Source organism: Pelophylax lessonae (genome assembly GCF_965119305.1).
Source record: "Pelophylax lessonae genome assembly, chromosome: 1".
Lineage (NCBI taxonomy): Eukaryota > Metazoa > Chordata > Amphibia > Anura > Ranidae > Pelophylax > Pelophylax lessonae.
The window spans coordinates 89,266,777-89,285,151 of NC_138768.1; the positions used below are offsets into that span (position 1 = coordinate 89,266,777).

Sequence of the window (18,375 nt, forward strand, 5' to 3'; positions counted from 1 at the left end):
TCAGAAAACACACAAGTCTCTCAGTAGACTTAGATCTGCTTACAATTTTAGGTAGGTGGAAAGCATAAAAAGGAAAATGTCATTCTCCGTCATACTTATTCACCCAATGCAAACATCTTACCCATCAGTGGGATCTATCTTCAATCATGTGATTGCACTGACTCCAATCACGATTATAATATGAGGCTTGTTTGGAAACAAACCTGATCACTTTAGCTGTCACTGTCCCGTACGCAAAGAAACCGTGGCACTGTATTCATCTTTGTAAGTTACAAAGCAAAAAACAAAGTTTAAAAAAAAAAATGTAATTATTATTATTGTGATCAAAAATGCATTTTTGGATTATTTTTTCGCCTACACAAATTTAAGTAATATAAATTATATTAAAATGTTATATGTGCTTAGCCACTTCCGGGGCTCATTGTTACACCACTTTCCTGTCCAGGTCATTTTTAATTTTTAGTACTGTGATTGTCTGACAATTACTTGGTCATGCAACCTTGTACACTAGATAATTTTAAATATTAAAAAAAAAAAAAAAGATAGAGCATTATTTTGGAGAGATTACCTATGATTTTATTCCTATACAAAAAAGGGAAACTTTTTTTTTGTTTTTTTGTTTGTTTGTTTTTTTAATTCCTTCATAGCAAAACCTCAAGGTGATTTTATTTTTTGTCACAATTTTTAGGAATTGAAGAATCATGCTGGCATCGAGATGACATCGAGATGACCAAAACATAAATTAAGGTACAGGGATGAAAAGAAGATATGTAGACAAATTATAGCATTCGTCACGCATAGTGACACTGCTAAATTTGGTCTGGTTTTCCAGGTTATGATGTCCTTTGGTTAGTGTTTCCACTTCCTACATCCTTAGTAATAATTGTGGAAATATTACAATTTTAATACTTTAGGGAGTAAAGCCATTAAGGATTCTTCCTGTTTTTTATTGTCCTGTACCACTACTCTGTACTACAGTGTGTATATATGCACCTAAGCCCTAGTTCACACCAGTGCAACTTGACAGTTCAAAGTCACATGACAAGTTGAGCCCCATTGGCGGCAAAGGAGCCATTCAAGTCGCAGCAACTTTGAAAAAGGTTCCTGCACCATTTCTGTGTGATTTCAGGGTGCCTTGCATGGACATCTGTTAAATAAAGCCGCACAAATGTTAGCAAGCTGCACATGAAATCGTGCAACTTCAAAACCGAACTGGTGTGAACCAGGGCTTACAGTATATTGTTCTACATATCTCTATATATACACCACTAAGTTTTACTAGGGCTCATGAACCGAGGCAAAAAAAAAAAAAAAAACAACAAGCTTTCTTCATGTGCCTAGTGCATTAGGCCCAATATAAAAATGTACCAGGCCAACAGGTTCTCTTTAAACACCTAAACCCATAAGACTTTAGCGGTCTTCTCACACTTAGACATCAATGTGTATTCCATGTTTTTTGGTCATCATTTCTCTTGTGCCAGTGAGGTACATGATGAGTGAGCACAGATTGGGCAAAGAGGCAGTGATGGCCACATACAGCCAGTAAGGAAGGGGAGCAGTCTTTCCAAACGGACAGAGCCAAAGCCCATGCCGGATACCATCCCGCACGTGGTGGGAAGTCCATGAGATGAATAACATCCAAGGAAGGAAACACCAAGAGTCCTTCAACCTTAGGAGTTGCATGAGGAACTTCAGGGCAAGAGCCATAATGGGGATGAGTGTAGAACAATGCAAAGGAGGACGATGAGGAAGATTGAGAGCAGCCTGAGAAGAAAAAAAAAAAAAATGAAAAAAAGTTAATTACTACCAAACTTTTCTGCTGTAGCCAATATGTTATATTACAATGATAATAACGAATTAAATAGGAGTTTAGATAATAAAAGATTTCATGAATATTAAAAAGGGTAATCTTGAAGCTAAATGCTCTTTATCAGCACAGCTTAGCTTTGACTTCTGAGTTCTGGAAAGAAAGAAAGAAAGAAAGAAAGAAAGAAAGAAAGAAAGAAAGAAAGAAAGAAAGAAAGAAAGAAAGAAAGAAAGAAAGAAAGAAAGAAAGAAAGAAAGAAAGAAAGAAAGAAAGAAAGAAAGAAAGAAAGAAAGAAAGAAAGAAAGAAAGAAAGAAAGAAAGAAAGAAAGAAAGAAAGAAAGAAAGAAAGAAAGAAAGAAAGAAAGAAAGAAAGAAAGAAAGAAAGAAAAGAAAGAAAAGAAAGAAAGAAAGAAAGAAAGAAAGAAAGAAACTCTGCATGTAGCAAATCCTGAACACAACAGACAAGAACAGTATTTTTTTTGAACAGTTTAGACTAAATGGCATAGCCCTATTTACATTCTACAGTCCATTTACATTACACAGCCCATTTACATTAAATAGCCCCCTGCTTACATTACACAGCCCGCCTATTTACATGACACAGCCCTCCTGTACTCCCAGGAGATCCCCTGCCTCTCCTAGGACAGCCCTGCCAGTGCACTCTAAAGTTAAAACAAATCAGTTAGTCCCTCGGTTTCCTTCCTACAGTGTGTAAGGGTTAATGTAAACTGATGCCTCATCGCAGGCCAGTCACATGCCCTCCGGCCGGGAGGAGAACGGCTGGCCGGGGAGGAGAACAGCTGGCCGGAGGGCACGTGACCCGTGATGAAGGATTGGAGATAATGGAGGTAGAGGCATCTGTTTACATTAACCCTTACACACTTTAGGAATGAATCCATGAAACAGAGGGACTGGCACTGATTTGTTTTAACTTTAGAGTGCACTGGCAGGGCTGTCCCAGGAAGGCGGGGGGGGGGGGGGGGGGAGCAGGGATGACATCATCCTTGGCAATCGATGCAGCCAATCTCAGCATTAATGCTGAATCGTTCAAGACTGAATCGATTCACCCCTACACACTATTATACATTTATATAGCTCTGACATACAGTGCCTTGAAAAAGTATTAATACCCCTTGCAATTTTCCACAATTTGTCATGTTACAACCAAAAACGTAAATCTATTATTTTGGGATTTTATGTGATAGACCAACACAAAGTGGCACATAATTGTGAAGTGGAAGGAAAATGATAAATAGTTTTTACATTTTTTTTTACAAACACCTTAAAAGTGTGGTGTGCATTTGTATTCAGCCCCCGAGTCAATATTTTGTAAACCACCTTTCACTGCAATTACAGCTGCAAGTCTTTTTGAGGGTGTCTGTACCAGCTTTGCACACCTAGAGAATTACATTTTTGTCCGTTCTTTGCAAAATAGCTCAAGCTCTGTCAGATTGGATGGAGAGCATCTGTCAACAGCAATTTTCAAGCCTTGCTACAGATTCTCATTTGGATATTAGGTATGGACTTTGACTGAGCCATTCTAACCCATGAATATATTTTGATCTAAACCTATCCATTGTAGCTCTGGCTGTATGTTGAGGGTCGTTGTCCTGCTGGCAAGTAAACCTCTGCACCAGTCTCAAGTCTTTTGCAGACTAACAGGTTTTCTTCAAAGATTGCCTGTATTTGGCTCCATCCTACGACCAGCTTCCCTGTCCATGCTGAATTAAGCATGGTGTGTTCAGAAGGATGTGCAGTGTTAGTTTTCCGCCAGACATGGAGTTTTGTTTTTAGGCAAAAAAGTTCAATTTTGGTCTCATCTGATTAGAGCACCTTCTTCCACAGGTTTGTTGTGTCCCCCACATAGCTTCTCACAAACTGCAAACAGTACTTCTTATGGCTTTCTTCTTGCCACTCTTCCATAAAGAACAGATTTGTTGAGTGCACAACTAATAGTTGTCCTGTGGACAGATTCTCACACCTGAGCTGTGAATCTCTGCAGCTCCTCCAGAGTTACCATGGGCCTTTTGGCTGCTTCTCTGAATAATGCTCTCCTTACCCGGGCTGTCAGTTTAGGCGGACGGCCATGTCTTGGTAGGTTTGTAGTTGTGCCACACTCTTTCAATTTTCAGATGATGGATTTAACAATGCTTCGTAAGAGGTCCAAAGCTTGGGATTTTTTTTTTTTCTTGTATATAACCCACCTCGCTTTAAAATTTCTCCACAACTTTATCCCTGACCTGTCTGGCGAGTTCTTTGGCCTTCATGATGCTGCTTGTTCACTATGGTTCTCTAACAAACCACTAAGGGCTTCACAGAACATCTGTATTTATACTGAGATTAAATGACACATAGATGGACTCTATTTACTAATTAGGTGACTTCTGAAGGCAATTGGTTCCACTAGATTTTAGTTAGGGGTATCAGAGTAAAGGGGGCTGAATACCAATGCATACCACACTTTTCAGAGATGTTTTTTGTAAAAAAAACAAGAACACCGAGCCAGTCATATCAGTCTCTGTACCAGAGGAGCTTACATGCTAATGTCAAGTAAAAAAGCATGGCCAAGAAATAGCACTTGAGTCAATTCTGACACACGAGTCAAACAGCTACATTTCTACATAGAAAACCATAGGAAAATGCTTGAGATCACAGAACCTCCAAAGACGACATGAAAACTCTGTTCCGTTCACAAGAGTAAAGCTGGCCATACAAGTGGCAAATAGAGCAATCCAACCTTCTATTCCGTTTTCTGTCAAAATACCAAAAAAGCAGTAGACCTCAAGGTGAAGGTTTTGAATTACCATAAAAATACATTTCTGATCCCTTTTAAATGGAATAAGGTTTGTTCAGCATTTTTTTGATTTACTCTTGAACTTGTGGATGGTAAATTGCTTTCTGGCAATTACTTGATCATGTGTGTGATTCACAGTCAATGGAAAAATGGTTTAAATTCACTGAAAACTGCCACGTGTACAGCTAGCTTTTGGCATCCCAGAGATTTATGGCTCGATCTATATTTATTTTAAAAAAAAAAAAAGGCTTTGCGTGCCCAAGGGCTTGCTTACACTTGCTTTGGACTCTGAAGAACGTTCCATGTTCAGATCACTCTTCAAAAGATCATTTGACAGGTGGTGAGGAGGCATTGTATTGCCTCCTTTAACCCCTTAGTCGCAGCACTAGCTTGCAAAGCAGCTCTATACACTTGAATGTATTGCGCTCAGTGGGCGCTGCACCCATCGAGTAAGACCGGGGATAGAATGCCTTCCGCAAAGCATTGCAGCAAGTGTACAACACTGGCTGCTGCAGCTAAAAGCGGTGCAGTAAAAACGTAGCTCAACTGCAGGGATTTCCTGCACCTTAACTGCAAGTGTAAACAAGGCTTAAAGCCCAACTCCGGAAACACCATAAATCCCCCTTGCAGTAGGGCTGAGCCCACACTGTAAGGGATGTCTGCTTGTTTAAATCTGTAGGGTGTCAGGATTATTGGGGGAGATTAAATAAAAGAAATATAGAAATATGTCATATTTTGTTCTATATAGAAATATTAAGCAGTGACATCGATTTTTGTTAAGGTTTCTGATAGGTTAAATCTCCTTTAACGAAAAGTGTCTATTCAGGAGATCTTTAAAAGGTTTACCCAAACAGGCTGTGTTGACTTAAGGTAATAAATAAATAGATAGCCTGTTGACTTTCTTTAGATAAAGTCTAGCTGACGCTATACCAAGGTAATCTTATCTCTGTGTGTGTCCATAGAACACTAGTCAGTATTTTCTGTGTTTAGACCCATTTAAAAATAAGATTTACAGATACATTATAATATTATGTGTAAAAGAATATTAACAATTAAATATATATATGAATAACATACATAGATATGTAGGAAAACATATATTATAGTTGTTTCATTCTTGCTAAATTCTAGCTTTAACTGATATTGATGACTCATGATCTCATGTTTAGCGAGTAAACTTTTGTAAGTGGTAAATTTGCCATAAAACTTTTCTGACCTTGCCAGATGTCTAGTCTAGAAGGTCTGGGATAATAGGCTCTTTGTCAATATAAGGTTCAAAGTTTATTTGTTATATTGCTATATATTGAATCTAAGAGCAACACAATAATGCCATCTTTGGTGACTGATGCTAAGTGAAGTCTTTGGTTCAGACAGTCATTTCCAATATATATATATATATAGATATATATATTAATAATATTATGGTGTTACCAGATTCATTCCTTACCCAAATGCATGATGGAGATATTAAATGGACATGTAATAGATGAGAGTATGGATATATTATGTTGTTTTTATGATATTCTTAAATTGAGAAATCATATAGTTTTAAATATCCAATATATTGGTCAACCAGGAGGTGTCACCCAATGACATCACCAGTTAATGGGTAGAATATCCCCACCAATGGGGATAATGTTCCTCCTTCTGGGTTTGACTTATGATAATTTTATAGCCCCTTTGTTCAATACAATATAAAAAAAGGAGAACCCAGATGTGAGAGACACATTACTGACAACACTCATTACACTTACAACACACACGCTACTACATCCATACATATACTCATCTATACATACTCCATTTTGCTTCATCATGTCTCTGAATCTTTGAAGGACGCCAAACAAAACTCCTCCCTAACTGGCCCCCATTTTGGGAAGGCAGCCATCTTAAGGACTCTGGTAACGACCATTTAAGCTAGCAGCCATTTTAAATGTGGTAAATATACCTTGCGGTTTGATTATGAATATTGTTTATTTCCTTCCTTATACGTTTTATATTTCATATTTAAGGGTAACGAGATTACAGTCCCAGCCGTATTAACCATATGTAGATTTTTCTCTAAGAGCTGATTTTTGCTTTTCATACATTATTAATATCAGATTTAGAGCAATATTAGCGATCTAGTCTCCCGTTTTGCATAGCTTATTCTCGCTATATCTGCAGTGGAGTGACTTTCGGCTGCACAATTCGCAGACAATTGTGGTCTGATTATATAGAACATTTAAATATGGTTTCTACTATACCTGGGGAAAATGTAATCTTGCTTTATTTTTACTTTCATTATTGAGCTACACATCATATTGCATTTATCGTTTTAAGTTTTTATTTTATGTAGAGTTCTCTTTGCGTCACTTAAGTCTGATCAATTATTGTGAATACATGTCTTGTGAATAAATATTCTTATATATTCCCTGCTGTAGACTGTTTTCACTAAGATTGGTATATGATTTTAAAAAGAAATTAATCGATTAAAAAAGAACTGGTTACATATTGATTTATGGAAAGAAGTAGACTCTCCTACCTTACAGATCTTTGCTTATTTACATAAATGGAGACACTGTTATATTCAGAGCAGTATAAAATATTCTGACAAGGGCATAGGGGACAATGAATATAAAAACACATACACACACAAACAGTGGATAGAAGAAGTCTACACACCCCTGTTAAAATGTCAGGTTTGTGTGATGTAAAAAAAATAAATGAGACAAAGATAAATAATTTCAGAACTGTTTACACCTTTATTGGGACCTATAAATTGTACAACGCAGTTGAACAACAAACTGAAATTTTTTTAGGTTGAGGGAAATAAAAATAAAAAAAACCTAAAATAATATGGTTGCATAAGTATGCACACCCTTCTATACTTTGTTAAAGCACCCTTTAATTTTATTACAGCATTCAGTCTTTTTGGGTAGGAGTCTATCAGCATGGCACATCTTGACTTGGCAATATTTGCTCACTCTGCTTTTCAATAGCACTCCAAATCTGTCAGATTGTGAGGGCATCTTTTGTGCACAGCCCTCTTTAGATCATTCCACAGATTTCCAATCGGATTCAGGTCTGGGCTCTGGCTGGGTCATTCAAAAAAAAAAAAACTTAATCATCTTCTAGTGAAACCATTCCTTTGTTGATTTCGATCTCTGCTTTGGGTTGTTGTCATGCTGAAAGATGAAGTTGTTCATATTCAGCTTTCTAGCAGAAGCCTGAAGGTTTTGTGACAATATTGACTGGTATTTGGAACTGTTCATAATTCCCTCTACCTTGACTAAGGCCCCCTATTCCAGCTGAAAAAAAAACAACCCCAAAGTAGGATACTGCCACCACCATGCTTCACTGAGTATGGTGTTCTCTTGGTGATGTGCAGTGTTTTTGCGGCAAACATATCTTTTGGAATTATGGCCAACAAGTTCAACCTTGGTTTCTGCAGGCTAACATTTTCCCACATGTTTTTGGGAGACTTCAGATGCATTTTTTGCAAAATTTAACTGGGCTTGGATGTTTTCCTTCGTAAGAAAAAGCTTCTGTCTTGCCACTCTACCCCATAGCCCAGACATATAAAGAACACGGGAGGTTGTTGTCACATGTACCACACAGCCAGTACTTGTCAGATATTCCTGCAGCTCCTTCAATGTTGCTGTAGGCCTCTTAGCAGCCTTCCTGACCAGCTTTCTTCTCGTCTTTTCATCAACTTTGGAGGGTCGTCCAGTTCTTAGTAATGTCACTGTTGTGCCATTTTTTCTCAAATAGATGACGAATATTCACTGTATATCTAATGTCTTGGAAAATCTGATTTTTGTAAGATCTTACCGTAAAATCCTTTTCTCTTAAGCTCATTGACAGACGTAGTCTTCTTGATTCACAAGAACTGGGTTATGCTGCCCTCTACAGGAGTAGGACTAGGCAGAAAGAAAAAACGTTCTGGCTCCACCCTAGGGGCAGTCCCAGAGGGTATATCCTCTTCCTGTCTGCTACAGAGAATCAGTTCTGTCCCAAAGCAGCAACAGAGAATTTAACCCAACCCAACTCAATGATAGAGGGGCGGGTACTACGTCTGTCAATGAGCTTAAGAGAAAAGGATTTTACGGTAAGATCTTACAAAAATCCGATTTTCTCTGTCGCTCATTGACAGACGTAGTCTTCTTGATTCACAAGAACTGGGACATCCAGAAGCAGTGCCACAAATGAGGGGTGGGATTGACCGAAATCAAAATCCAAACTAGAAGGCCCAACCGGAGCCAACCAGAAGTATCAAAGGACTCATCGAGTAAACAGATGAGACCTACCCCACAAATCCTCGAGGTAGACCAACAGTCTCCTCAAACAGTGGCCTGCAGGAACCTTGCGGCCAGAAGAGGCATCTGACGATGCCATCACATAAACCTTATACAATATTGTAAAGGTATGAACCGACGACTAAACAGTCGCCTTGAAAACCTGAACCACTGACGCCTGATGGCGGAGGGTCCAGGAAACTCTAAGCGCCCGAGTAGAATGCGCCTTAACAGGGAACGGGGGATCCCGACCCTTAGATAAAATAAGCCTATACCACCGTCTGTCTGATCCATCTAAAGATGGTCGCAGCAGAACAGGCAACCCCTTCTTAGGGCCATCCGTGATCACAAACTGTGAATCCGTCTTACAAATTGAATCCGTAGTATTCAAATATATCCTGATCGCCCGAACTACATCCAAGGAATGCCATGCAAATTCTCGAGGATGATTGGGCTAAGGACATAGGAAGGACAATACACTGTCCTCATTCAATGAAACTTTGAAACCACCTTAGGAAGGAAGGATGGATTCGGATGAAGAACAACCTTATCCCTATGAACCACCAGATCTGGGGAACAACAGGATAATGCAGCCAGTTCTGACACCCTGCGTGCAGAAGTGATAGCCACCAAGAAGACCACCTTCTGGGATAAAGTAAGCAAGGGAATCTCCCTGATATTTTCAAAGGGAGGTGTCTGAAGAACCGACAGCACCAAATTAAGATCCCAGGATGGTAACGGCGCGTGCACTGGCGGAGCCAGGTGTCGCACCCCCTGGGTGAAATTCCGCACCAAGGAATGAGTAGACAAAGGCTTCTGAAAGAAGATAGCAAATGCTGAAACCAGACCCTTGATAACACTCAAGGCCAGCTTCTGCTCAACTCCCTGTTGCAGAAAAGCCAATATTCGGGCTACCGAATAAAGATGTAGATGGAACCCAAGGGATTCACACCACACAATATAAGACTTCCAGAAAGATTATCATCGTACATGGAAGTTGCTTTCCTTGTTTTAACTAGAGTAGGAATAACTGAAGCTGACAATCCCTTGTCCTTCAGCACCTGGGTCTCAATAACCAGGCCGTTTAAAACCAGCGATCGTAAAGCAGGATGGAAGATCGGTCCCTGAGACAGTAGATCCTCCCTGAGAGGAAGTCTCCACGGGACGTCCGCCACCAGTCTGACCAAGTCGGCGTATCAAGCTTGACGAGGACAGTCCGGAGCTGCCAGGATTACTGGAATTCCTTCCTCCTCTATCCTGCGAAGAAGTCTTGGCAGTAATCCAAGAGGAGGGAAGGCATACATTAGCTGGTATTGCCCCCACGGGGTGACCAGTGCGTCTGCGGTCTCTGCTAGAGGATCGCGGGAGCGAGCCACGAATCTCTGTACTTTTCTGTTGAATCGTGATGCCAACAGATCCACATCCGGGGTGCCCCAACGTAGGCACAACTGGTGGAAAACTTCTGGATGGAGGGACCATTCCCCCTGATCCGGATTCTGACGGCTGAGATAATCTGCCTGCCAATTTTCCACCCCCGGAATGAACACCGCAGAGATAGCTGGAACAAATCGTTCCGCCCAGCGAAGAATGCAAGCCACTTCTTTGGCCGCTCGGACACTCTTGGTGCCCCCCTGGTGATTGACATAAGCCACGGCCGTGGCGTTGTCCAACTGGATCCGAACCGGGCTGCCCTGGAGCTGCTCGGTCCAGTGAATCAGACAAAGTCTGATCGCTCTCAGTTCCAATACATTTATCGGTAACCTGGATTCTTCCGGGGATCAAAGTCCCTGAACGGATAACTGACCGAGAATTCCTCCCCATCCGGATAGGCTGGCATCCGTGGTCACTATCGTCCAATATATTGGCAGAAATGACTTTCCCTGGCTGAGCATCGGAGACCGAAGCCACCAGACCAGAGACTCTCTGGTCTGTTTGCTCAATTGGATCCGATAGTCCAGGGACTCCGGATTCCGATTCCATCTGAGAAGAATCTCTTGCTGAAGAATTCGGGTATGGGACTGGGCAAATGGGACTGCTTCGAAGGAAGCCACCATCAACCCCAGAACCCTCATGCAAGTCCGAAGGGAAGACCAGCTGTTGGATAGTAACAACTGGACTGCAGATTGAATCTTTCGGAGTTTCCCTACCGGAAGGAAAACTCTTGTCCTGACTGTGTCTAGAATTAGACCCAGATATTCGAGCCTCTGGGTGGGAACCAGAAATGACTTTTGCTGGTTCACCAGCCACCCGAATTCCTGTAAAGAAATTATAGTAATTTCTATGTTTTGTAGCAGGGTCTGAGGAGACTCTGCATGAAGCAGGAGATAGTCTAGGTAACCTAGAATCGATATGCCTCTTTGGCGCAGTAGTGCCAACATTGGGGCCAACACCTTCGTGAAGACCCGAGGAGCCGTGGCGAAACCGAAAGGTAACGCCACAAACTGATAGTGGTTCTCTTCTACGGAAAAGCGTAGAAACCGCTGATATCCTGCGAAAAATGGGAATGTGAAGATAGGCGTCCTTGATGTCTATGGACGCTAGGACATCCCCTGGATGCAGGAAAGCTGCTACTGTGCGAATGGATTCCATCTTGAATTTCCTTATGTCGAGAAAGGAATTGAGTGCCCTTAAGTCCAGAATTGGACGCACTTTGCCCTCTTTCCTGGGTATTGTAAATAGGTTTGAATAAAACCCTTGAAAACGTTCTGTCCAAGGAACGTGGACTACCACTCCTTGTTGTAGTAAATCCGTGACTGCTCTCCGCAGATCTTCTAAACGATCCGGGGATAGTCGGATATTGGAAGGGAAGAATCGCGCCGGTGGGAGGGATCGAAACTCGATCTTGTACCCTGACCTTATGACTTCGCAAACCCACTTGTCCGGGATTCTGGAAAGCCATGGATCCGGGAACCGGCGAAGACGTCCCCCCACCCCAATTATGGGTGGGGGCGCACCTTCAGGCTTTGGACGATTTATCTTCAGGTCTGGAGGGGGCGGGCTTTTGCTTGCCCGACCAACGTCCCCTGAAGCCTCCTGAAGGAGCTTTGGAGGACTTAATTTTTTCACCCGCGGGACGAAAAAACTTTTTTGTGAGCAGAGAAAGAAGGCCCTCGTCTTTGACGAGTTCCTTTACCCTTAACATCTTGCGGTAAAAAGGTGCTCTTTCCACCCGTGAGATCCTTAATGATCTCATCTAAGTTGGCTCCAAATAGACGCTCTCCTAAAAAGGGGATATTAGCTAATGCTTTTTTGGAACCTTGGTCGGCTAACCAACCTTTTAGCCACAGTGTACGCCTGAGAACCACTGCTGAAACTGATGCTCGCGCCAATAATGGAGTGGCGTCTAACGCCGCATCACACACAAACTGTAACCCCTGTATCATTTGTTCCAACAAATCTGATACCGCCTGAGGGACCTCTTCTAAGTCCCGGCATAACCACTTGGTCCATTCAGTTACAGTCTGCGAAACCAGACCAATAGCAATTATTGGTCTGAAAGCTGATCCAATCAAGGAAAACAAGGTGCGAGACATAGCTTCTATCTTGCGATCCACTGGATCTTTAAAAGACGGAGCGTCTTCTAAAGGAATAACCGTGGCTTTATTCAATCTAGCAATTGGTGAATCCACCACAGGTGGTTCTGTCCATTTCTTAATGAGGGTTTCCTCAACGGATAACGCCAGTTAATGAGTTTAGAAATAGCAGAGGTGCGTTTTGGCAGACTCCATTCCTCTTTGATTGGATTGCCAAAAACATTTGGGCAATGGAAAAACCTTCGCCATTTTCATGCGTTTTTTAGTCCCAAAAGGGATTTCAGTTTCAGCTATTTCCGACGGAATACCCTGTAATCTTAAGGTTTCTTGAACAGATACAATGAGTGCGTTTACCAACGCTTCCTCTCGGGCTATGGCTGATGCCGAAACATCCTCCTCACTGTCTGAAGAGACAGTACCCGAGACACCAATCCCAGATGAAGTACCTGCAACTGCAGAAATAGGCTCAGAGTCTGAATCCGAAGTTTCAGATAATAAGGGGTTAGGCGGGGGTCGCTTTCTTGCGCCCTGTCAATGACAAGCCACTTCCACCCGGGACACAAAAGTTTCCATAATAGCTGACAATGATTCAACCATCAGTGGGGTGCTGGAGGATCCTGCAGACACCTCGAGGGGATCCGGTGGAGATACATGAGTGGCAGGGTCCATGTTAATTCAGGACACCTCTGCCAGAAAAAACTTTTTTTTTTTCTTTTTTTTTTTTTTTTTATGTGTCTCCCCCTAGCGCAATAGCGCCCCTCAGAGTACCTGCTTCTCGATCCCCACAGAGAGAGAGAGGGACCCCCAAGGCTCACCACCCGATGCAGAGAAGTTTCCAACCAACTGCAGTCAGCGTCTGTCTTTTACAGACTGGAAAGAGCTGTGTTCGTTTTCCCGGGTAGAAGGACGTGGCTCCGCCCCCTGTGTACGCCTTCCGGCGTTCCCAGCTCTCCACGAGGTAGCTGGGCTCATCAAACATGGCCGCCCCCATACAGGAGACAATAGACTCCAAAAACATGGCGGCCGGCGTGACCTGAGGACATACATGCACCTGGTCTACGGCAAAATGGCGGCGGACCGCCGAAATCGTTTTTCCCAGCAAATCCACCTGCATCTCTGCTAAGTGGCGGTTTATCGATCTGCAGGAGGTACACTACAATTAAGGTAGGATTATACCTCCTATGTCTGCTGTAATACTACAGTCTGCTGGGTAGAGTGTTAGCTCTCAAACCAAGTCCACTTCCCACCAAACACATACTGTATTTACAAGGGGGACTTTTAGTGTCAGATATATACTGACCATGTATGGAGGGGCCCATAATTCATACTGCCTCATAACGAGGAAAAAAGGGAACGTTTACTCACCATACCGAACCGACAGGCACCCTCTCTTCACAATACCCTCTCCACCGGGGTGGGGGGTTGTGGACCACTCCGGACGCCTCGACTCTGTGGTTCCTGGCGTCCAAGCGAGACTTTTAACTCGCAAGGTCAGTCCCTCCAATGGGACTCCGTCGCGGCCGACCCAGCGCGGAGCTCTGGTCTGCACGCGCTCGTAGGCAGAAACCGGGGTGACCACTGGATCTCAACATCCAGCTCGTCGCCCGGCCCCGCATACTTACTTGAATGTGTCGCGGCTGACCAAGCGCAATGCAATGGTCTGCGCGCGCTCGTAGGCCGGCTGGGGTGACCACTAGTGTCGCCCAGTCCGGCGTTTTTGCTTGAAGATCTCACAGGAAAAAAACACAGGAGAAAACTACCTAAAAAATATTCTTTCTAAAGAAAAAATCTTGCCAGGACCAAAAAGATCCCAGCAAGGAACTTAGGTCCTTACTCCTGACTAGACAGAAAAAAACTGATTCTCTGTAGCAGACAGGAAGAGGATATACCCTCTGGGACTGCCCCTAGGGTGGAGCCAGAACGTTTTTTCTTTCTGCCTAGTCCTACTCCTGTAGAGGGCAGCATAACCCAGTTCTTGTGAATCAAGAAGACTACGTCTGTCAATGAGCGACAGAGAAATTCTTTTGTACCCTTCTCGTGACTGATACCTTTTAACAATGAGATGCCTCTGATGATTTGGAAGCTCTCTGCGGACCATGGCATTTGCTGTAGGATGCGACGAAAAAAGGTCAGGAAAGACCTACTAGAACAGCTGAACTTTACTTGGGGTTCATCAAAGGCACTTTAAAATGATGGCAGGTGTGTATTGACTCCTATTTAACCTGAGTTTGAATGTGGTTGCTTAATTATGAACACAGCTACATCCCCAGTTATAAGAAGGGGTGCACACTTTCGTTTTTTTTTTTTTACCCCCCCCCCCCCAAAGATTTTAGTTTGTTTTTCAATTGCATTGTATATAGTTTGTAGATCACATTACAGGTGGAAAAAATTTTGAAATTATTTATCCATCTTATTTTTTTACATCACAGATACCTGACATTTTAACAGGGGTATGTAGTCTTTATATCCTCTGTATATATATATATATATATATATATATATATATTAGGGCTGCAACTAACGATAATTTTCATAATTGATTAGTTGGCAGATTAGTGTTTCAATTAACCGGATAATCACCTTAAAAAAGTGTGGTGTATAATTAAGTTAATATGTAAAGTTAAAAAAAAAGGCCACATATTCTTAAATACCTATATGCAGTGGTAAATATAAAATAACCAACTATATGGGTAGGGAGCAAAATCTCCAATCCACTCCAAGAATAACAGACAGGATATAGATTATATATATATATATATATATATATATATATATATATATATATATATATATACACACACACACACACATACATACATATACACACACACCTATACACACACACACACACATACATACATACATACATACATACATACATACATACATACATACATACATACATACATACATACATACATATATATATATATATACACATACACATATATATATATATATATATATATACACACACACACATACACAGTATATACTATAAGATTGAATCTGGTAAAAATCAGACATCAAATTTTTTATTTAAAGAAAAAAAAAATGAGACTGTTTTGCCGATTTTCAGACAGAAGTGTAATATATTATGTATGACAGACTCTGCTGTCATAGGCAGGTGGCTTGATAAAAGCTCCCCGAGCCTGCTGTCACATATGCTGGCCATACAAAAACAATGTATTCCTTCAAAAAAAAAAAAAGATTCATTGTAAAAAGTTTGTTCGATTTCCTAATCGTTAGTGGGGTCAAATCGACGTTCGTTTTCGCAGTAATGGGAAAAAATAAAGGAGCAGTATAGAAAACATTCTTTCATTCAGTGAATGTACAAAGATTTTTTATTCTCATCTGGAAATTGAAAGGTGTATTGCCAGAATAAGGCTCAATTCAAACCTATGCAGTTTACTTTTGATCCGTTTCTGCAGTGCTTTTTGCAGTGAGTTTTTGCTGAGATTTGCGTTTTGCATTTTTTTTTTGGCCAATTTGTTGTTGGCCAGATCAAAAAATGCAAATTGTGGCAAAAATGCACTACATGCTTTTCTGCAGCTTCTTCATTGAAGTCTATTGAACCAAAAAAAAAAAAAAAAAAAGTACTGTTTTGCATTGATAAAAGTCCCTGACCCTTTCCAAATACGCAGCGGCTGGCTGAAAAGCATAGATGTGAAATGTGTCCCATAGGAAACCATGGTAAATGAACTGTAGTGCGTTTCTGCAAAAAGCACCAAAAAACGCACTGGTGTGAACCAGGCCTGAGAGGTTTAGCAGCAATAGGCTTCTTTTGGGATCACCTGTTATAATGGTATTAAAAAAAATAAAAATTAGCCCTTTACAAGTACAAAGAGCAGATAATCGCTACGATGACGGGGGTCACTTTGGTTGGGGGGCCCGTGGAACACAGCTTACCTTAGAGAGGTTGGAAAATCCCTGTCTCCCTAGGCCCCTCTTATGTGTAAGTCACCCTGTGTCTATTAGGGACACAGACTGACCAAGGAAATGGACAGATAATTAACGGACACTGAGAATATGGTTTGAATTACTTCAAATGGGAGAGTAGTATTTATCAACCATATATCTCAAGAAATATATGAAGACTATTCCTGGCCCGTTTGATTCTATACATGTTCATTAAAAGAGCTAATCACATTGGCCTCTGTTCCATGTTCTTCAATGTCATAAACAGGCTTTCACTGCTGGTCTCTTCCTATTTTCTGTGTATTAAGGTGTGATGTGTTTTCTGTTAGCCTGTCTGTCCCATTGTTAATGAACTCACATATTGTTTCTGTCAAGATGGCTAGATAATTAGTTCAGGTTAATTCTAATTCATCTGCATCTGTAATCAGGCACATGACCTGGTGGGGTAATCTGATCCGGAGGGGGATGTCCTCGTGTGTATATATATATTGCGTGAGACTATTTAATAAAAGTAGTTGATGTTTTCAGATACATACAAGCTAAGTTGTCGGCTAGTTTTGTTTGTAAGGTGCTGGAATATTGGATATCTATGGTCAGGACTGGAGGAAGCCAAATACTGATGAAAGCCCACAAACACAGTGTGGGTCGCGGTTTCGTTACAGCTACTATAATGGGTTTATTTATACTGTGAAACAGTGAAAGTAATATTTTATATTACTTCTATATACAATAATAAATACACCCAGAAAGAAGTAGGATTTATGGGAGTCAGAAAAACTACATGAAGGGTGAAGGGAGACAGAAATCTTTTATAATAAATAATAAAAGCTAAGACTTTTTTTCATGAATATGATCATTTTAAATATGGTAAAATGGCAAAAGTTTACTTTAAATGGAATTTCAATGCCTTATATTACCTCCAGTCTATCAGCTTCCACCTTCTCTGGGTTCAGATGCTGATCTTTAACAACTTTAAGGACCAGGCCTATTTCTGACATTTGTTGTTTACAAGTTAAAATCATTTTTTAGCTAGAAAAATTACTTCGAACCCCCAAACATTATTTTTTTTTTTTTTTAATCAAAGACCCTAGAGAATGAAATGGAGATTGTTGCAAGACTTTACGTCAAACTATTTGCTTAGCGGTCTTACAAACGCAATCTTTTGGAAAAAATAAAAAAAGAAAAAAACAGTAAAAAGTTAGCCCAATTTTTTTTCTATAATGTGAAAGATGTTACGTTGAGTAGATACCAAACATGGCATGCTTCAAATTTGGGCACGCTTGTTGAATGGCGACAAACATTGGTGCGACACTTTAAAAACGTCTACAGGTTACCATTTAGAGTTACAGGGGAGGTCTAGTGCTAGAATTATTGCTCTCGCTCTAACGGTCATGGCAATACCTCAGGTGTGGTTTGAACACGGTTTACATATGTGTTCGACTTGCGTATGCGTTTGCTTCTGTGCGCGAGCTCTGAGGGACGAGGCGCTTTAATTTTCACACAGGGACTCAGTCGCCCCATGCAGCGCGACTTCATTGCGGCTTACAAACGACTTCTCTAATAGAAGTCAATGCAAGCCGCTCCGAAGTCGCCCCCAAGTAGTGCAGGAGCCTTTTTCTAAGTCGGAGCGACTTGAGTCACTCTGATTAGAACGGTTCCATTGCACAAAATGAAGCGTGACTTGTCAGGGGACCAAGTCGCCTGACAAGTCGTGGCAGTGTGAACCGGGTCATATTCCTATTACAAGGAATGTAAATATCCCTTTTAATAGAAATAAGGTCCTCTTTAACCGCTTGCCAACTGCCGCACGACTATTTACGTCAGCAGTCAGCCCCTCACAGGCAAAGCGACGTAGGGCTACATCGCTAGCCTGTGAGGGTCTAGGGAGCGAGTGCGCTCCGCCGGAGGCGCGGTCACGGACCCCCCGCGCATGTGCCCCGCGGACCCGATGTCCACCGGTCACTCGCGATCTCAGAGCAGGAGAAAGGCAGGCGGCTAATGTAAACAAGCCGCCTGTCATTCTCCCCTTTGTAAGAATAGTGATCA

The 18,375-nt window shown here is 41.5% G+C and overlaps 1 protein-coding gene across 1 annotated transcript in view; it reads right to left on the reverse strand.

The window, feature by feature from the left end:
• Positions 1-1,274: 1,274 nt before the first annotated feature.
• Positions 1,275-18,375, reverse strand: part of TMEM267 (transmembrane protein 267) — a 66,007-nt gene continuing 48,906 nt past the window's right edge. The window contains exon 3 of the mRNA XM_082270001.1: positions 1,275-1,764. Coding sequence (XP_082126127.1) covers positions 1,429-1,764 — 336 coding nt within the window. The 3' untranslated portion in view covers positions 1,275-1,428. The remainder of the gene's footprint in view (positions 1,765-18,375) is intronic.